This window comes from Bos taurus, chromosome 14 (assembly GCF_002263795.3).
Source record: "Bos taurus isolate L1 Dominette 01449 registration number 42190680 breed Hereford chromosome 14, ARS-UCD2.0, whole genome shotgun sequence".
NCBI lineage: Eukaryota > Metazoa > Chordata > Mammalia > Artiodactyla > Bovidae > Bos > Bos taurus.
Genome location: NC_037341.1, coordinates 66,505,762 through 66,530,580, shown reverse-complemented (window position 1 = coordinate 66,530,580; position 24,819 = coordinate 66,505,762). Strand labels below are relative to the sequence as shown.

Below are 24,819 nucleotides of genomic sequence, written 5' to 3'. Positions count from 1 at the left end.
TTGATAGCTTTTGTTTTTTTGCTGCATGGATTGGTGGAATTTATGGCTGCGGCACAGCACTGATCTCTGCTTGCCCGTTCCACTGTCGCCTGATGGCCCTGCTGTGGTATTTGTGTTGCTCGCCCTTTTTCACTGTTTGCTGCATGCCTTCCTTGCTAGCGCAGTCCTGTGTCATGCTGATTTCTTGATACATTATGATCATTATGCTTTTTAGTGTCAGAGAAATATCAGTAGTGTCTTTGTTATAACGTGTGGTCTCACCTCTTGCCATATTTCCTAAATCCTGGTCCAGATATTGGCAAAATTGTTCTTAAGTTGATGTGTTTGCTTCCAGGATTGTTGAAAAGGCAGCTAGCTGGTATTGTTGAGAGGTGGCAAAGTTGAATCCAATTACAGAGCCCAGTTCTCCAATTCCTCCTTTAAAGAATCTTGATAACCATTGTAGAACAGGAGACTCTATATCTACTTGGGCAATTTTCCAGGTCCTTTATTGGCATTTTAGTTGACTAAGAATATGGTAACTAGAGAACTCAATTCCTAAGAACATGTGAAATATGTTGTGAGTAAAACTCTTTTCCAGTATAAGACTTTAGTACTTCAAGGAACAATTTATTATAAATAATTAGTAAAAAATTAATTTGTATGTTACTCCTAATTTTAATGTGCATAATAACCTATTTAGTATTAAACAAATTTTATTTTTATTTCAACCAGGTGATTCTCATCTAAATGTTCAAGTTAGCAACTTTAAGTCTGGAAAAGGAGATTCTACACTTCAGGGTGAGAGAAATTACATGTAACTTAAATTGAAGGCCCATCAAAGTATTAATAGAAACATATATATCTGTCTCTTTCCTCACATGAATGACACTGAAAGGAAAAAAAAAGTCTTAGAAATGATTTTAATTACTAAAGTAACATAATCATAGTTCAGAGATTTTGGAAAATAGATAAACAGAAAAGTCACTTCCACTTCTAACGGTACATTGCTTTATTCTCATTGTTCATCCCTCTCCCTTGTATGAAAAAACATTTTTTTAGTAATAGTTTATATGCAATTTTGATTCTTACTTGTTTAATCCAATAGAGAATTAAACAATTACATTGTTTAATCCAATAGAGAAAAAGATTTCTTTTTTCCCATGGACTTGGGTTTTATATAGGCATATATGGGATAAAAGACTTTTATTCTGTGTATTAAATAAGAAACCTTAATACCTTTAATCTTCTAAACTGCTTCCTGAACAGTATCAAATCTTTCATAATAAATGGACTGTGCTCTAAAATTATACAGTACTTCACAAAAGGAAAATATATTTTATTTATTGATTTATGATAAAGATTGAATTAAGTAGAGAGTGGTATCTGTTACCTAAAAACTGAAGTGTTTGTAGTAAAACAAAAATTCAGAAATGAAGAAGCAACTTCTTATTTCAGACTTGTTCTTAACACTTTCAGCTTCCTTCATACTCAATCCTGGCTACACATTACAGCCATCTAGGAACCTTAGAAAGCCACACATGTATATAAAAAGAAACATGTACTTATATACACACACCTATGTATATTTATGTGTGTGTGTGTGTATACACAGATACATGCTTTACACATATGTATGGATATCTGCATGTAAATGTGTACACACAAACATACTGATGCCTGGGCTCTACCCCTCGTAATTTTGATTTTGATTGATTTGGGCTGAGGTTCTAATGTCTTCAGTTCAGTCACTGAGTAGTATCCGACTCTTTGTGACCCCATGGACTGCAGCATGCCAGGCTTCCCTGTCCATCACCAACTCCCAGAGCTTACTGAAATTCAAACTCCAGTGTCTACATCTAAGAAATTTTTCATTTGATTTTATGTGTAGCCAGGTTTTAGAATCACTGCCTTAGACATAATATATATGGATAAACATTTAAGGAAAGAGCATGTAACTAAGGGGAAGCCTTTGTGTTTTTAGTGGGTGAGTATTCTGAGTATACCAGAATATTTGTTTTCCTGTTTGCTCTCTTGTACTTTTGAGCAGGTCAGTCTGCTTTTGAAAACATTATTACCGTGTGTGTGTATATATATATATATATATATATATATATAAGTTCAAACCTACTTGTATTTTTTAAAAGTCATCGATGGTGGTCATGTTACTTTTCACATCCTTCCATTTTATCTTTAAAGCTTGATCTGTTTAGAGGACAGTAGGGGGAAAATGAGTGATAGATGTAAGCCAGGCGATTATGGAAATTTGAAAATACTCCAGTTTTAACAAGGAGTCATGTATCCATTTTTAATCTTTGTTTTCTCTTCTTTAAGTTTCTCCAGGATTGAATGAAAACCTCACTATAAATGGAGGAGGCTGGAATGAAAAGTCTATGAAACTCTCCTCACAGATCAGTGCAGGTGAGGAGAAGTGGAACTCTGTTTCACCTGCTCCTGCAGGCAAGAGGAAAACCGAGCCATCTGCTTGGGGTCAAGACACTGGAGATGCTAATGCAAATGGAAAAGACTGGGGAAGGAGTTGGAATGACCGATCAATATTTTCTGGCATTGGTAAGAGCTGTTAGAAAATTTTAAGCTAGTTTAAAATGCTTATCTGGTACATTTAAAATTTTCCAAGAATGAAAAACAGATCCATTGGTAGAAAAATTAGTCAAGCTGTACAGAAAGAAAATGATTAACTCATCTCAGATCCTTCACATGGAGCAAACTGGGAATTAAATAAGTGAATAATAGCATTCATTATTTACTCTTAATGCTTTCATGTGCTTTTATCACGTTTGATTATCAGTGTAGCTAACTAGTATAATTGTGTATTTTTAGTCTTATAATAAGTGTAATGTGTGAGCAGACTTCTAGATTAATTTCAACAGTACTACTATTGAGTTTAAATAAAAGTAATAAATGGAGGTACAGTTTCTAGCATCAATTTTATATACTGTTTTACAGTCTACAAAATGGCTGTTGCTAATTAATTTTTCCCCTAGATTCTAAAGATAAAGACTATTAGAGCCTTATTTCTGTTTAGAGCCTTCAAGTTAAAAGCAACTTAATTTCAGGTTGTGTGTGTGATAGAAAACGGATGCATATTTAATATGAAAAACTGCAAAAAAGAGAAGGAAAAACCTACTCTTAAATCATATCACCCAGTGACGGCCTTTCCTTATGGTCTTCTTTTTTTTTCCTGTGTACAAGTTCAGTATTTTCTTTTTTTCCCCCCATAATCCAAATCATGTGTGCATTTTTGTTTTCCTCCTCCCTCACTTAATATTGTACCTCAAACATTTTCTTTACTTTCTGTATTTCATTTAATGATCCTATAATATATTGTGTAAGCATAGCATAGACAATCACTGTTCCTACATTATCAGAGAAATAACTTTCCTTTTTTTAAAAGAAATATAAATGATGTTGTAGTGAATATATTTGTTGGGGGTTACTTCTTTAGGAGAGATTCTTGAAAGTGATTGGATTAAAGGAAATATGAATGTTTGCAATGCTCTACGACATGTTGTCAAAGTATTTTCTAGGAAAGTTCTAATTTATACTGTCAGCATCAGTATGAGTGTCATTTATCATATGTATATTACCAAGGTTGACTATTCTTTTTTTTTAATCTTTTCTAATTTAATAAGAAAAAAATACATAAATTATTTTGATTAACTTTTTTAAACCACTAATGGGGATGAATATTTTTCGCAACTTTCTTGATCATTTCTATTTCTTTCATAAATTGTTTATTCATGTTCTTTGCCCATTTGTGTAATAGCCTCTTGTTTTTTGTGCTTTAATTTGTAATTCCTTGTGCATTAAACATATCTTTTCTGTTATGCTCATTGCAGGTTTATTTTAGTTTGGGGGATTGATAATTACAGAATTTTTAGTGTTTAAGTAGAAAAAACTATTTCTTCCTATGTTATTTGCTTTTCCCATCACTTCCAAGCTTAGAAAAACTCAAGTTGAGCAACATCCCCAAGAAACAAACCTCAGATCATTTGCTAATATTGTTCTTAAGTTTGTTCTCTCTCCCCCTGCAGTGTCCAAAAATTGTGTAGAAATATCAAAATTTGTTTTGTAAAAGACAGTCCCTAAATTCCTAGCCTCATTCTAGCAGTGATAAAAGAATAACTTTCTATGGTATAAAGCATCCTTTCACACTTAATAAAAGAAATGGTCATGTTTAATCAAGTAATCTTTAGAACTATGACCTTTTGAGATATTTGTAATTTACTTGTAAAAGCTATATAGTGTTATCATAATTAGGACATAAATTAGATGGTAGTACTTGCATAATGTTGCTGTAGATAAAAATTAAGCATCAGATTAGAGTTCCTGCCTAGATGGATTTAGGACCTTTATTGAAATTGAAAGGAACTGTATTAAATGAGGGTTGCAGTTAGTTTCTGAGAAGAGGCAGATGTGACTGCCCTCATAGATGTATATGTTCCTAAAAATACTCATATGTAAGTAGGAAATTGCTTTAAAAATGTTGAGAAGATATCATTGTATAGTGGAATGAGCATGTTCCTAGTAATTTGGTACGAATCCCTATTTTTCCACATACTAGCTTTTATGGAGATTAGACTAGTTATTGAACCTTTGTGAACCTCATATTTAAGTAGTTTAAAGGATTGGCTAGAATGAGAGTCAAGTACCAAGTTTCAGTGCCTGATCCAGGCTAGTAGTAGCTTCATTGTGGCGCACAATCAGCTGTGTTGCCATAGTAGAGAAAACATGGACTTGGAAAGTTGGCTCTGGTTCCAGGCTGGCTCAGGTGTTTTCTGTCAGCAAGTCACTTAACTGCTCTGAAACTTTGCCTAGCAGCGTTGCCCTAAGGATTAGAGGTATTTGGTGTCAAGAGCCCAGTACATAACAGACATTCAATGAACAGCCACTATTACTGTACTAGGTGGTTCTGATCTCTCAGGGTATCTTTAAATATTATTATCATAGTTTTAAATCTTTACGTGTCTTTCAAGTTTCATTGCAAATTGAAGGTTCCAAGTGACGTTCTTTATTTTAACAGCTGCTTGGTCTAGTGTGGATAGGGGAATGAATACCTCTGAACAGAATTCTGCTTCTTTTGCATCTCTCACACTTAACTCTGCTGTTTCTGGTATGTGAAAACAGTCTTTCATTTAGTTAACAAAAAATTTTCTGTTTAATTTTAGCACTTGTTCTTTGAAAAAATAATCAGAGTCAAGTACTACTAGCCAAATAAATTATAGATAAACAACATAAAGTAGCAAAGGCCTTGAAACGGAGAGCGGAAGACCTAAACTCTTACTGCTGGTGGCTTAGTTCCTTTTATTGTGTAGATAGGAAGATTCTGTGGCCTAACATAACTGAAAGCATGTTGGCACTCATGCAGACGAGTGCAAATATTAATAGAAGGCCTTCCTTCAAAGTCATGACACTTCTGTTACTAGTTTATTCCATTATTACTAACCAAACTACCATCAATCCAGCATTACTTACATAGATATGCCATTTATCAATAATAATTCATGGTCCCAGTGTGCTGATCATGTAGTTCCACAGCGTCTGGAATCACTAGTCTAGAAGAGAGGTCAGCAAACTTTTTCTGTAAAGGGCCCAATAATAAATATTTTAGGCAATGTGGGCCATTCTGCCTTTGTAGCAGGGAAGCAGCCAGAGGCAATGCATAAACCAGATGAGTGTATCTGGGTGAAATTTTGTTCTCTTTCTTTCAACCATTTAAAAATATAAAAACTGTTCTTGGCTCCTGGGCACCTACCAAAAGGGGGGTGGCTAGATTTGGCTTATGAGTTGTGATTTACCAACCCCCAGTCTTACAGGCTACATTGTAGTTCCAGAGGTACCACTGTAGTTCCAGAGGTACAAGTTAATTTCTTCCTTCATTTGGTGACTTTGTACAACAGGGATGCTGTTCTCTCCATATATTCAGAGAAAGCTGCTAAAGAAATAGCAACAGTGTTACTATAGTCTTTCTAAGCAACTAATGTGCTAATTATATATGAATTTTATAGGGTTGTTCTGGTTGTTGTTTATTTTTAAAATATGTAACCATTTTGAGTTTATGTCAAGCATGTTAGTGGTAAGCTAATCTACAACCAACTGAAAATCTGTGAAGACTTTTATGAAAGGAAGTGATTATGGCTAAGTGTCTTATACAAACATATTCTTAACCCTTTCTTTATATCAGTGGCTCTGAATCCAAAGTGAGTATCAGAGTCACCTAAGAAGGACTCCAAAACACATGCAAATTCTGATGCAGAAGGTCCAGGGTATATGAATCCCTGATGGAGAAGCACTGCTTTACATTTCCATGCTAAAATGAGCTTATGTCAGTAGAGCCAAACATCTTCGAATGTGTATGCCCTGAAAACTGTAAGCAGAATTTTGTGGAAGTCCTGGACAGTAGTCTGACCACAGCTTTCATCACACTGCTTACGGGCAGTGTGACTCCCACTCACCACACCTGTTCCCCACCTCCCAGAGAAATGAAGACAAAAAATTTAGGAGATAATTTTCTCTTCTCTGTAAGTGCGCTTGAACTTAACTTGGTCTCCAAACCGCCGGCACAACTCTCTAAATTCTCTTTGGCTTCTTTCTGCCTCACTTGTCTAAATATCATCTATTTCTTTTGTCTTTTTCCTTAGAAAGTTCTAGCGAACTCAGACATTTTCTAGTTCTCTCCTTCACAGTTCTAAGGATATAGGGATATTCTGAAACATCTAGGATTTTTTTTTTAATGCTTTATTACTTTTCATTAAGAAAAATAAAATTTTTTTGACTTGAAATTTGGAGATAGCCAATTTGAAGTATATATTATAAAAGATAAAATCTAATGGATCGGTACTAGGGAAAAAATAGATTTCTGGTCAGTGAATTCAATCTAGTGATTATCATGCTTAATCTAAAATTACCCTCAATTCTACTTTATCTTAACTCTTTTTCTAATGTCTGAATTTTTCCTTTTAGGAGAAATGAAAAATAATTAAATCTTCGTGTGCAAAGTATAGAACTATTGTTATGAAACATCATTAGAAATTTCCATTTTTAATTTTATTGCATTCGTTTTCATTTAAGGGTCTACCGCTGAGCCAGTTTCTCAGTCTACCACTTCTGATTATCAGTGGGATGTTAGCCGTAATCAACCCTATATCGATGATGAATGGTCTGGGTTAAGTATGTCCTTTTATTAGTTTACTTTTGTTTTGTTTTCAGAATTTTCTTTCTAGCACCCTGAATTCATGTTTATGTTTTAATTTTAAATCTAATTTTTCACCTTTTAGGTCATAGCAGTATAACTTAATACCAAATGTATACTACAAACCGATTATTAAATACCTGTAGAATTTTAAAAAAAGAAAACTAAATTCAGTTTTCATGATTGAGGCAATATTTAAACATGAAGTTTTCTTACAGTTGCACTGTAGTTTTTATAGTTTTTAAAATTGTTTGTTTTAAATAAATGTTCTATTTGTTTCCCTAGTTTTAATATACTAGAGTGAATAGAATATGTAAGAATGGCTTTGAATTTGTGAGGTATGCAGGTTTTTATGTTGGTAGAAAACCATTTTCTTCGTCTAATTTCCAATAGAAGCATAAGAAAGTTAAAGGCAAGAGTCACAAAAAAGAGAAAGGGGAAAAGAATATGATTTTTATGTTCAGAAAGCTCATACCATCTTCATTTTAAAAAAACATTTTTTCCCCCACAACCTCACGTCTTAGAATTGAAAACCCTCTGAAGACAGGAACTCTGCTTGCCTTTCTTTCTTTCAGTGCTTAGGGCAGTGCGTTACACAGAGGTTCAGCAGCAATGCTGACAATAACGGCAAACACCTGCCTGTGCCGGACACTGATCTAAGCAGTTTGAGTCTTATGTCTATTATTAGTTTGTTTAGTACAGTTCTATTGTAGGTATTATTTCCCCCCCACACTTTCCAGATAAAGAAACTGAAACAAAGAAAAGTTATCTGATTTTCCCCAGCCACACAGTTAAGTTGGAGGAGCAGGTATCAAACTGGTAGTCTGGCTTCAGAGTTTATGCTCGTAACCACTACATGTACAGCCTTGGTGATGATAGTAATCACGAAGGTAGGTTTGAAACATAGTCTGAAAATTAGTCTTAGACTGGTCTCTGTTAGATTAGTTGAAGCATAATTCTTAGAGGTTGAGGGAGATGAGGTTGGAAAGGTAAATTACGAAGGACCATACTGTGAAAAGCCTTGAGTGTTAGTCGCTCAGTCGTGTCTAACCTGACTCTTTGTGACCCCCATGGACTGTCGCCTGCCAGCTCTTCTGTCCTTAGAACTCTCCAGGCAAGAATACTGGAGTGAGCTCCTGTTTCCTCCTCCAGGGAATCTTCCCCACCCAGGGATCAAACGCAGGTCTCCTGCATTTGTAGGCAGATTGTTTACCGTCCGCTGACGGTAAGGGAGGTAAGGGTCAGAATACTAGTTTAGAAGGTAGATCCTAGTTCTAATCCTGACTTTAAAAAGTAGTAACTCATATGTGTTGAATTTTGTCACTTATCTTGGAATCTAAATTAACTGACCTGTAAAATAGAGCAAATAGTCTCTCATATCTATTTCCATAGAGTGTTACGAGGTTTTAATGAGATATTGCATGAACGTGAAAGTTCTTTGAAAATTATAAAGTATCAGATAAATACAAAGTATTATAAGGATGTGAAAGCAATTTTTAGAGGGGAAAAAAGCCTTACCTGTGCTTTGGGAAGAATGAACAGCTATGTGCAAAATAGACTTGAGGAATGATTATAGGACTGATGGGTAGTGATTGTAAGAAAATAGCACTGAGGTGTCGTGGGCAGCTGTTAGATTAAAGCTGTGGTTAAAGCTGAGAAAAACTGAGCAAGCAGGGCTCTAGGCTTCACTGCTTGGACACAATAGCTCTACTATTTTATCCTTAAAAATAAACATATCCATGGGACTCTATTCTTAAAGTAATAAGTGTTAAGAACACTTTCTTTGTTCGTTATGCTGTATTGGCAGTCTTTTAAGTCCTCAGTTCCTCTTTAACTGCATTTTCTCTGAATTATTTTTTGTGCTACCTTCTTTAATGTCACTAATTTTGGTACTCAGTGAATTTAGTCATTCCTTCTAAATTTATAGAATTCATGAAGTATTTGAGATTACGGATCCCACAAAGTATATATATTATTTAACAGTGTGATTTGAGTAATATATTGACCCTCTGGTTTGAGGCATAGATATCATTATCTGGCAGAAAGGCACTGAATTTATTGAAGCACTTGAATATAAAGTTAAGATGCTGGGACTTCCATGGTGATCCAGTGGTTAAGACTCCACAGTCCCACTGCATGGGGCACAGGTTCGATCCCTGGTCAGGAAACTAAGTTCCTGCCTTGCAGCCGAAATAATTTAAAAAATAAAATTAAGATGCTAAAGTACGGAAGATAATGTCTTTTAAAGGCAGCTGTTAATCTGTCAATTATCTTGATCATAAAGGAACAATATCATAACCCCTATAAAAAGTCAGATTTTGAATAGAATTTTGCGTTTGTTGACACATGAGAAAGAATTAATGGCCCCATGGTGAAGAGGTTAAGAGCGTGAGCTTTGAGAACAGACTACCTGAGTTTGAATCTTAGCTACCTTGTTTTTCTGTGTTTCAGTTTCATCATCTGTAAATAATATTTCTTCCCTCACAGACTTAAAGCTCTTAGAACACTGCCTGATACATGGTAAATATTCAGTAAGTGTTGTGGTACTATTGATTGTCTTTTAGGAGCATAGTCGACTCAGTGAGGTTAATTTGTATTATCTAATACAAACACTGGAGAATGTCTTTCTGACATAATTGTTTTGTTTTATTAGAGTTAATGCTGAATTACGTTTTGACCAGAAACAACTGACAGCCACGTTATTACTGAAATAGAAAGGAGAACAGCTGTGATATGCTTAAACCTAAAACATTGTTTCACAAGCAGATTAAATGGAGAAATATTTCCTACCATTTTGAAAAGACAGCTAATACAGTTCTTTGGAAACACTTTAGCAAACTAATGGAAGAATTTTAAGAAGTGAGAAATTATAATTGGAGAGAACTATGCTGTGAATGAAACTATACTACACAATTTCAAGGAAACTGTCTAAGAAGTTTATTACATTAGGCCCATGAACTGTTAAGAATTATGCATTGAGAAGTCACCTGGTGACAATTTTTAGGCTTAAGTGATTGACCTGTTGTTTTAAAGTAGTTTTGTTTGGGTTAGGATTCTGTGCTTTTACTGCCTAGAGCCCAGGTTCGGTCCATGATCTGGGAACTAAAATCCTACAAATGGGGCAGGGGTAGGAAGCAGTTTCATCTGATCTCCAGTTAATTTAAAAGGTGGTCCAGTAGTTTCCACTGCAGGGGGCACAGGTTCAGTACTTGGTTGGGGAACTAAGATCCCACACGCCTCGACTCACAACGTAGCCGCAAAAAATAGATAAGTATACCAACCTGAAATCAATAAACATGGAAAAATCACCATCAAGCTTTAATAAAGCAAGTAGAAATTTATGTTTCTGTTAATGTTCTGATAGAAGTTGAAGCATGGGCTACAGTTATTCCTCAAGCTTTATGGTTGTCTAAACCTTTAAAAAATAATAATTTTACCAAGTACTTTATTAATTAGATTTTTATCCCTCACCACCCCTGCACCACTACCGTATTTATTAAGAGTTTATGTTTTTCTTGTTTAGTTGCTAAGTTGCGTCTGACTCTTGGAACCCCATGGACCCTCCAGGCCCCTCTGTCCGTGGGATTTCCCAAGCAAGAATACTGGAGTGGATTGCCATTTCCTTCTCCAGGGGGTCTTCCTGACCCAAAGATTGAACCCATCTCCTGTGTTGGCAGGTGGATTCTTTATCACTGAGCCACCAAGGAAGCCCCATTTGCTTAAACTTTTTTTTTTTTCCTTTTCTTGACAAAGGGTTTTTTCCTGATAAGAGGCCTTAAGAGACTTGGTTTATGAATACCAGTTTTCCAAATGTAGGTTTCTTATTTGTGAGGGTTAAGCAAAATCATTGACAACTTTGACATTGAAATCTCCTAAAAATATTGTTAATAAATGCTTGGTGTAAGGTGAGCAGTTGGTTCCAGACATCTACTAGATCCATTTTTACTTATAAAAATGACTTCTACATTAAGACATAACCAAGTGTATCTTACTGGGAGATTTATAGGATTGTGAGAAATAAATTAATTGTATATGCCTGATAACTTTTAAACTGGCTTTCTATTGTTAAAGTCATCAATAATGTATAAAAGAAGTGGATACCATTTATTAAGCACTTACTGCATTGTTCTGAACTGCTTTGCTACTGCTAAGTCGCTTCAGTCGTGTCCGACTCTGTGCGACCCCATAGACGGCAGCCCACCAGGCTCCCCCGTCCCTGGGATTCTCCAGGCAAGAACACTGGAGTGGGTTGCCATTTCCTTCTCCAATGCATGAAAGTGAAAAGTGAAAGTGAAGTCGCATAGTCGTGTCCGACTGTTCTCGACCCCATGGACTGCAGCCTACCAGGCTCTCCTGTCCATGGGATTTTCCAGGCAAGAGTTCTGGAGTGGGGTGCCATTGCCTTCTCCATGAATTGCTTTACACGTATCTTATATAATCCTTTCAACAATCCTATGAAGTTGGTACATAGCCCGTTAAGATTAAGAAATGTGACTCAAATTACATAGTTATTAAGTAGTAGAGCAATATTCAAATATAGGTCTGTTTGACTCTTAAGACACCTTAAAGTCTTAGCCTCTATGCTGTTACTATGTGATACTGGCTCTGGATACCTGCTTGTAGTAGTAAATATAGAAACATAGAAAGGAACTTCCTTTTTTGTAATACATTTCACACTAGTAATCACTTGTCCATGCTTTTCCTGTACTGGACCGTAAATTCTTACGTTTTCAGTCTCTCCCCATCCTCCACTGGTTAGTCCCTCTTCTCCCTTTCTGCGCTTCTCATAACAGAATCTGTCACTCTACTTAACCTGTCTGTTGTACTTCATCCCTGAGTAGACTGACTGTGAGCTCCGTGTGGGAAGGCCTCTTGTCATACTCATTTTTGTATCTCTGTTACCTGTCTAGCTCAAGTTCTTATACTTAATAAGATGAAATTCCTGTAACTCCATTGTTAAGATGTACCTATTATTAATGTATTCCTTAATCTCTTCCTCATATAAATTTGGGATCATGAAGCACAGACAGTTTTGTCTGCCTTTTTTTTTTCTATGAGCATTTTCCCAGATCATTACATATTTTTGTGAAACACAGACTTTTCAAAAGTCTTCATGAAGATGTATCATAGTACTTCCCCTCTAAACAAAAATAATAGAATTCATGTGGAAAAATAAGAATAGTGAAGAAAATAAGAGAAATACAGGCAGATTTTTTTTTCTAGATGTTAAAATGCATACAGAATTACATTGTGTATGCCACTATCCCAGGAATAGATGAATGGAACAGAAATTCCAGAAACAGACTGAAGTATATACGAATTTAATATTTGGGGAAAGTAGCATTTGGCATTAATTGGGCAAAAGTCAGGGTTTTGTTTTGGTTTTTTTCCCTAGTAAAGAACAATGTTAGGATGACTTGCTAACCATTTACAAATAAAGCCTAACTTCTGTTATCTTGACAGTTTAAGTAGTCATGGGTGTATACATGGATGTGTATGAAAGTCTAGGTTAAATTTTTTTTCTTTAAAAAAAAAAAAAAAATTGTTCTTGAGAATAGGGTGATAGAAGCCCTAAAAATGACTCACATATTTGGAAAGATGTAAGTAGCATTGAATAATCTGAAAAAACTGTAAGGTACAAGTTAAGTATTTTTAAAAAGAGGAGAAAAGGAAGAGGTTAAATATTCTGCATGATTTGGTGAACTTGAAGAAGAACCTAATCTTGAAATAGTTCATAAGGAGGGGAAGAGTGTGATTTTGGCACTTCTGTTAAAGACTCATTTTGTACCCTGGGGGGAAGAATCAGAAAACAAAAAAAATGACCAAGTCCTTCTTATAGTTAGACATACACAATGAAAAGAAAGCAAATTCAGGAGACAAAGTTCCTTTGATAAAAAAGGAAGTAGGAAGAATGGAATAAATGGTTAATTAACACGTTTTCTGGAGTTTCTTAGTCATTGCATCTAGTGTTACTGGGGTTTTTCCTAACTCTTAAAATGTGATTGGGAGGAAGAAGAGTAATAGTTTAAAATTACAGCTTAGTTCAACATAAAGAAGTTGGGGTTTTGCATTTGGTTTTTGGCAGAAATGACAGATAACCTGATTCACACTGTTAAATTTTAGATGGTCTGTCTTCTGCTGATCCCAGTTCTGATTGGAATGCGCCAGCAGAAGAGTGGGGGAACTGGGTAGATGAAGAAAGAGCCTCACTTCTGAAGTCCCAGGAACCAATTCCTGATGATCAAAAAGTGAGTAAAAGGATCGGTGGATATGTTTATTTCTCTGTGCATCCGGCTGTATTGGAATTATTAATGTATCCAGGGGTCGAATTGCTTCAGAGAGGCATTCTAATCGTACTAGCTTCAATCATCTTAGGGTCGCATGCCTTCTCTCTATTACTGTTTCTTCTTTCCACAGATTATTGAGGATTCTGTGTGGAAAGCACTATTATATACTGATAAGAAAACAAACGCACAATTCCTGTCCTCTTACCAGAATTATTATATCAGCCTACCAACTCTTGGTGTGTTTAGATAAAAGCAGATTGGTTCTCAGTAAAAAATTAAGGAAAGCTTCATAGCAAGATAAGACTGAGAACATTATGAGAAAGGGACCAAGGAAAGTAACATGTTTGATGGGGAGGAACAATACACGTGTGGAATCGACTGGTGGTAGGATCAGTGGTTTATATGTCAGCCTTCCCCTTCTAGGCTTCATTCCTTAAGGAAAGGGACTGTGAAGTTCCTGTTTTTGTAGCTCTAGCAACATGTTTGGTATTTAGTAAATAGATGAAGCGAATGATGTACATTGCCACAGTTTTATGGAATTCGTTAAGTAATGAGAACCTAGGATGAGAACCTAGGACAGCTTTCAAACCGGGGATAACCTGTTCATTGCTGAGGTTAGAAAAACTAGGCTGGATATTGCAGAAAATTGAGAAGAATGATTTTGGAGCCTATTTTGTACTATTTTGATTACATAAATCAGGGCAGGAGATAATAAACTAAGTTGATAACTTTGAAAAAGAATGGAAGTGGTATTTACAAGAGACACTAAGCTACTGTTTGAACTTTTCTGCTAGTTTTTCTATTAAAAAAAAAAGTCAAAGAGAAGATAATAGGGCCATTATTATTCAACAAAGATTAATTGCATCTGCCATGGGTCAGATATTGTGCCAGTAGAGAAACAAAATATAATTACTGCCTTCAAGGAGCCTACACTCCAGGCAGGGAGGAGAGGAAGGAGACCAGCACTCTAGAAGATAATGGTAATGTTATAATATATTAGGTATTCTGAAAGCACTTTGGAGTTTTAGCAAAGGCATCCCAGAGGTAAGAGCATAATGTATAGCAAAGAGGGGTCAGAAATGAGACTGGAGAGAAAAGCAGAGGGAAGATTCCACAAACCCTTGAATACTATGCAAAAAACCTTGGATTTTGTCCTATAAATAATGGGAGAATCTTAAAGTGGTTTGTTTTGTTTTGGGGGATTTTTTTGTTTGTTTTTGTAGGGTGGTGTTGTTTTGGTTTGGGGGGTTTTTTTGCTGCTTTGGTAATGCCTGTAGATAAAGGAATGGAGGCATATGAGAACACCAGTCTAAACATTGTTTTAGTAGACCTGTACAATGGTATACAGAGTAAGGGAGAGGTTTGAAAACAATTAATTGAAGCAAAATCAACAGAACATGGGGGTTAGAATTGATTGGAGAATCATCAAAAATGACTTGAAGAACACTTAGGTACCTGGGATGGTGAAAGTGGTGTTCCCAACAGAGAAAACAGAAGCTAGTTAACTGAGGGGAAAGGTGGTTGGTTCAGTTTGGGATGTGTTAGATGCGGCGTGTTTTGTAGATTTGCCTTAGAAAAGTGGCACACGGGCTTAGCTGTTCAGCGCCATGTGGGATCTTCCCAGACCAAGGATCAAACCCACGTCCCCTGCATTATAAAGTGGATTCTTAACCAGTGGACCACCAGGGAAGCCCAGAATGTCCATTTTTTCATGAGTTAAAAGATGTTAATTTCAGCCTTTTTCCCATGAACAAAAATAGTGTCATACCATACGGAAACACATTTCTCTTATGGCTGGATTATAAATTGGCTGAAAAGCAGACTGACCAGAGTCCTTATGACCTGAATATCCTTCAAAGGATGCATCTTTTCATATGATATTTTCATCATTATGAGCCTGTGGTAAAAACTTCTGTGGAAGTTTCTCCACAGCTAGTAACCACTTGGACTGAATGTCTCTTAACCAAGATTCTAATGTGCTATTTTTGTCATGCACAGTATTATTTTTAATGACATTCCTTCTCGCATTGTGTTTTGTTTTTTTAATTAAGCCTTTTGAGGTAATTTTAGAGTCACATGTACCTACAAGAAATAATACAGAGAAAAAACACCTGTACCCTTTACCCAAGGGCCCCCAATGATAACATCTTGTAGAACTCTAATAAGACAATATCACAACCAGGACCTTGACACTAATACAGTCAAGATTCAGAACATTTCTAGGGCTTCCCTGGTGGCTCAGTGGTGAGGAATCCACCTGCCAATGCAGGAGACAGGGGTTGCATCCCTGGTCTGGGAGGATCCCATATTCTACAAAACAAGAGAGCCCGAGAACTACAACTACTGAAACCCACATACCGTAACTTGAGAGAAGCCCCCACCCGCCGCAACTAGAGAAAAGCCCACACAGCAGTGAAGACCCAGCATGGCCCCCAAAATAAATATCAATAAAAAATTTTTAAAGATGCAGAACATTCCTAGTCTCTTTATGAAATACCTGTTTATATCTTTTGCACGTTTTCCAACTGGATTGTTTATTACTGAATTTTGAGTGTTCTTTATATAATCTGGATACAGGTCCTTTGTTGGATATATAATTTACAGATACTTTCTCTTCCTCTGTACCTTGTGGTTGTCTTAACAGGGTCAAATTCAATTTTAATGCAGATAGCTCTGTGTTTAAATAAAATGAATGACCTATGAAATGAACTTTTAAAAACCAAGGTTTGCACAGCTCTAATTATCATGTAGTGAGTATTGAAAGATGTAAGAAAAAGGGGTTTATCATAAACAAATAGAAGAGTGAAGAGTTTTGTTACTTTGTGTGTGATTTAAGTTCAGTTTTATTATTACTAATATGTAGAATTTGGGAGAAAAAGACTAAACCTAATAAATTATTTCCTAAATTCTGAATAAAGAAAACTTCATTGATTCATTTCAGTACTTTTGCTTTTAACATCAGGTTTCAGATGATGATAAAGAAAAGGGAGAGGGAGCTCTTCCAACCGGAAAATCTAAAAAGAAAAAAAAGAAAAAGAAGAAGCAAGGTGAAGATAACGCTCTTGCACAGGTAAAGTATCAAAACAACAGATATCGTTCCTTAAGCACCTACTACTGACTTATGAAAGGATCATTTGTAGATGCTAGGAAAATGCGGAGATATAAAGACAGGATGTGAGACATCAGATTTACTTAGTGTTTGAAAAGTCATAGAATGTTTTAAAGATTTTATATATCATACTGTAATAAAAAGATTGTTGCTCTAAAGAAAATCATAGCAAAGATATAAACCAAAAGCAATTGACTAAAATTCTAAATTAGTGCACTTGGGTTTATATGGTGAAATGAAACAGATATTATGGTATTTCACACTTAACAGAAATTCTTTAAGCAGTGGAATTTAGCAGGTTAGAACTTTAATACAGTTATGAAAGCCATGTGCATAACAAGGGGTATCTTGCACTTGACTCTGAGTTTGCTGGCTGTTGCACTTGGTATCCTTTCCTGATATTTTTGGCTTTTAACAGAAACTTTGGTCTTTTCCTATCTGGGAAAGTATTTCTAGATTTTAATATAGATGAAAACAGGTTAATTTCAGGTGTACTAGATTACTAGAAAAATGCATGGCTTTGTTTTTGAAAGCATTATCACTATTACATTGCAGCTTATGGAAATCTTGTTTCTCATCTGTAACTTTGTGGCTAATTGTATTCATTCCTTTAAATGTAAGAGATAGCCAAAATATTTAGAGAACAGGCTACATAGTAATTTTCCTACTTAATTAAATTGTGAAAATTCTTTTGCTGGTGTTCTTTTTTTCTTATTATTGCACTGGGTCTTGGTTGCTTCGCACAAACTGATTGGGGCAGCTGGGGGCTGCTCTTCGTCGTGGTGCCAGCTTCTCACTGGTGGCTTCTTGTAGAGCACGTGCTCTGGGCGCACAGGCTCAGTAGTTGTTTGGCACATGGGCTTAGTTGCTCCCTGGCATGTGGAAACCTCCCGGACCAGGGATTTGAACCCGTGTCCCCTTTATTGGCAGATGGATTCTTATCCACTGTACCACCAGGGAAGTCCTGTGTTTTTAAATACAGTGAATAAGTATATAATCACTTAAATATATTTAAGTGTATTTAATTCACTTATATACAGTGAATAAGAGAGTAAGTCAATTTGTATTCATCTCTCTGTTCTGCCATTTACTAGTTTTTTGTTAGGTGTATTTTGCACAAGTTACTTAACTGCATAGGTTGCTTTTGAGAATTAAATGAGATCTGTGAAGTTCTAGCCTATGCATAAGTGATTACATTTTGGATTTTTTTTCTTTCTTACCATTTACAATGATGTCATATTTAATATAGTCTTATTCATAACTTCTTTCACATACCTAAGCATGTAATGTATTTTTAGAAGTCTATAAAGGGCTAAGAATGAAAATGTTTAAACTTGGAAAGAACTTTAGAATTTATCTACACAAATTTTATTTTAAAGTTGAGAAAACTACAGTTTGAGGAAATCAAAAATTTGTCCTTGATATTTTATGACATGCCTAAGCTTTCTACTGTGAAAGCTTAATTTATCTAGAAAATGCATTTATATATATATATTTCGTGCCTTATGCTACCGCTGCTGCTAAGTCACTTGTCATGTCCAACTCTGTGCTACCCCATAGATGGCAGCCCACCAGGCTCCCCCGTCCCTGGGATTCTCCAGGCAAGAACACTGGAGTGGGTTGCCATTTCCTTCTCCAATGCATGAAAGTGAAGTCACTCAGTCATATCCGGCTCTTAGTGAACCCATGGTCTGCAGCCCACCAGGCTCCTCCATCCATGGGATTTTCCAATAGCATTTCACTTAATGACTTCTTCATGCCTTGAAGAAATCATTAAGTGAAATGCTATTTCTAAAGTCTTAAAATATCAACTAATTCACCATGTAATTTTTCTAAAAGGAAAAAGTACTAGTTTTTTGTTTGATTTAGTAAATTAAATGATTCCCATTCGAGGTTGTGAGTGTGTTGCTTTTTAGTTTACAGAAGATTTAAATCCCTGAAGAAAACAAGAATGATGAACATACCAGAGATTTTTAAAATCTTTTAATAATAATGACTTTTTTATGCTCTTTTAAGCTATTGGGCAGTTTCTGAAATAAAATTATCTTCCTGAGAAGTATCTTCTGGACATTGGTACTATAAACCAAGTATATTTTAATTCATGAAATGATTTATAAATGCACTGCTTTTCTCTGTAGGACACAGAAGAATTAGAAAAAGAGATTAGAGAAGAGCTTCCAGTGAATACCTCTAAAGTCCGTCCAAAACAGGAAAAAGCTTTTTCTTTGAAGACCATAAGCACTAGTGATCCAGCTGATGCACTAATCAAAAATAGCCAGGTAACTTTTTGATATCCAAGAAATAAAATTCTGATGACTGGAGAATTGTATTAATACTAATATTTTATTAAAACACCGTGCTAAACATTTTTAATACACCAAATTGCCCTCATAGCAACCTGAAAAGAAGAGGTACAACCCATCATATGAATGAGGGTAGAGAAGTTGAATAAGTTGGCCCAAGTCCTACCGCTGTCAGAAGCAAAACTAGAGAAAGCCACTAGACGGTTTCTTTTTCTTATTAAATATATAGGCATCCAAGGGACAGATAGATGGCTTACAGAAAATGTGAGTAGTTGCACTTTCCCAAAAGCTTGCACATAATGTATTATGACTGTGGTCCAGTCTCTAGAATGTAGCATCTTTTTAAATGTAGTGGCAGTATCTTAAAATGTGTGCCATCTGTGGAAAATTTTGATATGTCAGAAGGGACCATTTTATAAAAGGCCTAGACCAGTGACACAAAGCCCATAGCGCTTTAAAGTCTGATTTCTAATTTGGCAAGTTGTATCATTTAGAAATACATGAAATATTAATAACTATGAAATTGTGCATGGTTCTCATTCAAAATGTGTATTGAGAATCTCCCACAGTATTTAAAGTTCTGGAGATACAGCAGAGAACAAAGCAGAAAAAAATATCCCTGCCTTTATGGTGGCACTTACATATTTAATGAAACAGCTTTAATATTAAGACCGCAGAGGGTCATGTGACATTTTGATAAGTCATTTTCAGAAGTCACCTTGTAAAGGGTATTTGAGTCCTTCTGTGATTTAATATAGAGAAGTGAGAGGATGGAGAGTAGGAAGAGATTTAAAATGAGTACTAAAACTTTGTAATAAATACAGGGAACATTAATAAAACTGAACCAAGCGACATAAATGCAGCTTCAGATACCTGAAATAGAAAGGAGTCCTGGTAGTTACCTAGGCACGCACATCTTTCTCTTTGTTTCCTTCCTTGTTTTGCTTTTTTGAATTCATGGAGCCTAGAAGAACAAGGGGCAAGAGAAGTGTGACTTACCCTTGTTTCTGTACTCAGAATCATCGTCACAGATACGGCTTAAGGATGAGATGATCTCTGACTCATCTGTTCCAGCCTCACTCCACATACCACAGTTTCTGTCCTTTACCTGCCCTAAACATTCATTAACAGTTCGGCCTCATTCTGGCACATCAGTTAGTTGACCGCTCTGCTCCCAGGTTGGAGAGGAGAGGCGAGACTCAAGTTTGGCCCTGAGCATTTATAATTTCACTACCAGACTCTCACTAACTCTGAAGATTTGAACCTGAGTTTTACTAGTTGCTTTAATAGATTAGGACTAGTAGCTAGTCTGCTTTATCTGAGGCCATCTTTTTCCTTGGGGAGAAAACTGAAGCTGTTGCTGCTGCTGCTACTTGAGATATCCCTACCTCATGAGAAGGAGAAAAGGAGATGTCACTACTGGTAGTTCAGAAAGTTGCTATTTTTGACTTTACAAGAAAAGCTTTTGAGGAGGTGAGAGTTTGTGGGAAAATGGACAGAACCATTGAATACCAGCACATGAAAAAATCCTGTTATTTGTAATGAAAAAGACAAATGTAAAAGTTAATGAAAACTGAATTATTCACTCCTCTTTGAGATTCAGTAGACATCTTGTAATTTTACACATTTAATCATTTTTATCTCAACCTGTATTTGTGGATATTGTAGTTAAAGATTTATTTGCTTATATGTCACTAGAGGGCAGGCATGAGTTGTAGTGGTTCTGCTGTAAATGATTCATTCTTTGTATTTCAGCTGAGCAGCCTCTTGTTATTACTATGACATTTGATTTTTTTAATGAAAACCTAAGATAATTTTATTTCAAAATAGCCTATCAAGACTCTTCCACCTGCTATTTCTACCGAGCCATCTGTTATTTTATCAAAAAATGATTCTGACAAAAGCTCTTCCCAAGTGCCACCGATGCTACAAGAAACAGATAAATCCAAGTCAAATACTAAGCAAAATAGCGTGCCTCCTTCACAGAGTAAGTAATCCTCATGTTGGTTCTTTTGGTGTTCTCTGTACTGTTTATAGGTGTCACTGTCTTGGAAGTCTAAAGGATTACTGAGTTCAGTTCAGTCACTCAGTCCTGTCACTCTTTGCGACCCCATGAAAGGACTACTGGAGCAGCCCTTTCCTCCTCTGCAAAGCCTAGATTCCTGGGCACCTTGCAGAGCTCAGTTGTGAGGACCAGGGAGCTAAAGTCACTCAGGCCAGAGTAGGTGGCTAAGGACATACACAAGGGAGCCCTTGGTACCTGCCCCTACTCTCCGGGTGCCTCCCTTTTTCTGTGCACAAGTTCTTGAAGCCGTGCCCCCTCCCCGCCCTTCTTCTCCCTTCAGCTGCCTTTAGTGTCCACTTTGCCCGCTTTCACTCTTGCTACTTAGATTGAGTCTTATAAGTGGTGGGTTTTTAGGTCAAAATGATGAACTATCATCCGTGTGGTTAAACCACATAATACATTGAAATTGAGGAAAAGAGAGGAGGGCAGCCGGAGAATAACCTAAAAACCTGTAACTAGAACTTGAAAATGAGAACGTAAAATTTGAGGCATTAGCAGTGGATTTCAAAGCATGTTTTTATCGACATTGCTTTTGTATTTTTGAAACAGAACAGTATTTACCATCCTCCTGACGTCTCTTTCGCTCTCCCTTTCTTTTTTTTTTTTTTTTCCTTTTAGCCAAGTCTGAAACTAGTTGGGAATCTCCCAAACAAATAAAAAAGAAGAAGAAAGCCAGACGGGAAACGTGAATTTTTTTTCTTCCTGAATTGGACATGTGTTTGCAAACACTGTCTTGAAGATTATGCTGTTTATGCAATAATTTGTGAACATGTACAGAGTTTTATATAAATTTAAACCAGTTTTTAAAACAAAACTGTGAACACAACCACCGTAAAAATGGAATCAAAGGAAAGTTAATTTATGAAATTAAGAGGTCAGCAGAACACGCTGCAGTGCTGGAAGACGCTGGGAAGGTCACTCTGATGAGAGCGATCTTAGGGTTATCATCCTGGCTGTACAGCAGTGCCCTGTTTACAACAGCTGTGCCCTGTCTCATCTGCAGCTAAGGAATAAAGGATTCTGATTAGAGAGAAGGCTGCCTGCAAACTAGGAGGCAGCTTCTTGGATCTTATGCACGGAACTGAAACCATTTGAATCTGTTTTATGCTTAAATCAAAGTGCTTTGATCAAATGCATAATCTGCCATATCTTTACATATTTGTTGGTAGCAATTTGTATTAAAGAAATCACAAGTGCAAATAAAAAGTCATTTATTATTTAACTAAACTGTCATGGTTTAGTTTACAATTCTTAAAATGTTCTTAAAACATTCAAAACGCAGTTGACACTTGTATGGCTTATGAAGTTATTTTTTGATAGTCTTACTTTACTTGAATTGTTCAAAGTACAGTATATTTTAAGTTAAGAAAGGTAAACTCTATGTATTTGTTTTATACTTTTAAGGTTCCAGCTCACAAATAATGCTCTTGTGTATGATTTGAAAACTTTCAGGCAAAATCCAACTTACATTTTTTTCCTTTCCCTAGCAATTACTTTTTCCAGCATCAATTCTTCTTCGTTACTAATACTTTTTTGACTTTACAAGTGAAATCTTTCACAAACTAGTTATACAGACAGAACTTTGAGTATATGATGGAGAATGAAAAACTAGAGTCAGACAGCTTTAATTGACATTGTCAAGACCTCCAGTTATCAGGAATACATTTTTTTACTGCCTTAACCTGTAGTGCGTAGAATATGCATCAATTTCTTGAAGGGGATTCGTGTTTTTATAAGAATTTTCATGTAATTATTGCAATCGTGATCAAATAAGGAACGTTTCCTGCTTGAAACTGTATTGATTGAAATGATGTGTGAGACGTTTCACCGTTTTCAGGCACTGTGTAATTCTATTGTAATAAACTGGCAGGTATCTTTGTAACTATAAATAGTGCATGCTCAGCCATGTACACTGTAAATAGCCTTTACCAAACGTGTTTGACAAGGACCATAATTAACATCACTTAGTGAATTGTGATAAAGAAAAAAAGCCATGACTTACTTGATGTGATTGGCTTAATTGTTTTTCTGTGGCGCCAGAATGAAACTGTTTAACAGCTGTAACCAATGGTACTGATCTATCCATCCAGTTCTGTCTCTTCTATTTGATTGTGGTTTGATAGTATTGCATTGTCACACCGGAAAGCTAAAGAAACAGAATGGTTTCAGTTTTGCTGAAGACTGGCCTTATTAATGGACAGCTTTCCTAACAAGCGATTATTAACTTTTATCAGGTGTTAACATCTGTTTCAGGAACACGGCAGTATGTTTACATGTCAGAAGTTTTGTTTAATTCTCTGATATTTCTAAATTGATTTGTTTAAATAAATTCAACAAATGGATAGCACTGGTTTTATTTGCTTCAGTATCGGGATAAATAAGCTAAAGTGCCAGGAGTGAATTTCTTGAAATGACTGTATTAGCTTTATATAGCTGCTTCCTAAAGAGATCCAAGGATTCCTGCGTTGCAGCACTTTGTAAAGGCATCAGCAAAGGAGAATTCAATAGGAAGTCTGTGTAATTTTAGAATGTGCCAAAAGATGTATGCTCAAAAAATTGAACTCTCTCAACTCTACCTCACCATTTCTTTATCTTAGAATTGTGTTGGCTGTGTCGAATGTCGGACTTCTTATTTCTCCATCTTAGTATCTCTCATTGAACCACCAACGCCAGGTGTTACAAACACCTTCTTTTGAGGGGAGATGGGTGCAGAGACAGAGAAGTGCCCTTCTAAATTGGGGTGGATCCGAGATGGAAATAAATACCCATCCCTTCTCTCTGGCTCAAGAACTAGGGCATGGCTTTTATATTTCAAGAGATGGCAGCTATGAGTGTTAAAATGACTATCAGTTCATTCTCTTACACATGCATGAGGTGCAAGCTGTTGCACAGTTAAAACATCATTCATTGTTCATCACTCTCCACTTGTTCCATAAATGTTTATGACATGAAAGCAGTTTCTGGCATCTGAACCAGAGGGATTGTTTTCCAGCATCAACTCAAAAGACATTAAAATCCAGGGAGGAGGGGAAGAGGAGAATTGTCGTCCTTTGGAGGCTTGGATTAGACGTTCCCCCAGCCACTAGTAGGGACATAAGTGACCCCTTTAAAACTTTTATCAGGCCTGAAGGGGATCCTTGTTCTGATTAATAAACAAAGCCTCCTAGAGAAACTATTTAAATAAAACGCCTTCATCCTGACCTGTCTCCCCATACTTAGTGAAAATCCTTCCTGTCCTGGAGCAGGGAATAATGGGTTAGGACTTCCCCAGACTGGAATCCTACCTCTCTGTACCCTACATTGAGCAAAACAACAGTTGAGAGAGTCCAAAAGACAAGTATTGAAATAAAATGTCACTAGTGTAATTGACCGTGTTTCCTTTGCGCATGCATTTTATTGGATGGGGAGTGGGAATAAGTCATCTGAATCTGTTGGTATTATTTCAGAGACTAATCCAGTTTGTACTTGGGTTAAAGATACTGAAGGGCAATATTTAACTACAGAGTTTAGTTTTTCTTAAAAACAATCCTCTTAATATAGTGTGAAATGTCTTTCAAATTTTAGAATTTAGGCTTGAGATGTCTAATAGATGTCTTAAGACTTTCCTATAAACTCATTGCACAAACTGGAATTACCTTCCAACAGACTTAGGGAATGCAAATATGTTATTTGTAAAATGCATTGAGTACTGTAAATAAAACAAGCCATTTTTGTTTTGTTTAAATTGCTCGTTACAATTCTCTTATGGGAGGGGACTGACTGCGCATCCTAAGCTAGTCTAAGAGGCAGTGACTTTTTGATGTTGTTAATGTTTCTAAACTCTAGGTTCTATGTGTTTCAAATGTTCTTGATGCTCTGAAGCC

The 24,819-nt window shown here is 36.1% G+C and overlaps 1 protein-coding gene across 3 annotated transcripts in view; it reads left to right on the top strand.

Annotated features, from left to right (window-relative positions):
* MTDH (metadherin) overlaps positions 1–23,298 on the top strand; it is a 54,487-nt gene extending 31,189 nt beyond the window's left edge. Inside the window, exons 5-13 of one of the 3 annotated variants that reach the window (XM_059893166.1) lie at positions 715–780; positions 2,314–2,550; positions 5,024–5,113; positions 7,072–7,170; positions 13,316–13,440; positions 16,442–16,549; positions 18,727–18,867; positions 20,722–20,878; positions 21,575–23,298. In XM_059893166.1, coding sequence (XP_059749149.1) covers positions 715–780; positions 2,314–2,550; positions 5,024–5,113; positions 7,072–7,170; positions 13,316–13,440; positions 16,442–16,549; positions 18,727–18,867; positions 20,722–20,878; positions 21,575–21,645 — 1,094 coding nt within the window. In that variant the 3' untranslated portion in view covers positions 21,646–23,298. The remainder of the gene's footprint in view (positions 1–714; positions 781–2,313; positions 2,551–5,023; positions 5,114–7,071; positions 7,171–13,315; positions 13,441–16,441; positions 16,550–18,726; positions 18,868–20,721; positions 20,879–21,574) is intronic. The other 2 variants (NM_001046038.1, XM_005215619.5) reach the window with 2 other exon arrangements.
* Positions 23,299–24,819: the final 1,521 nt, after the last annotated feature.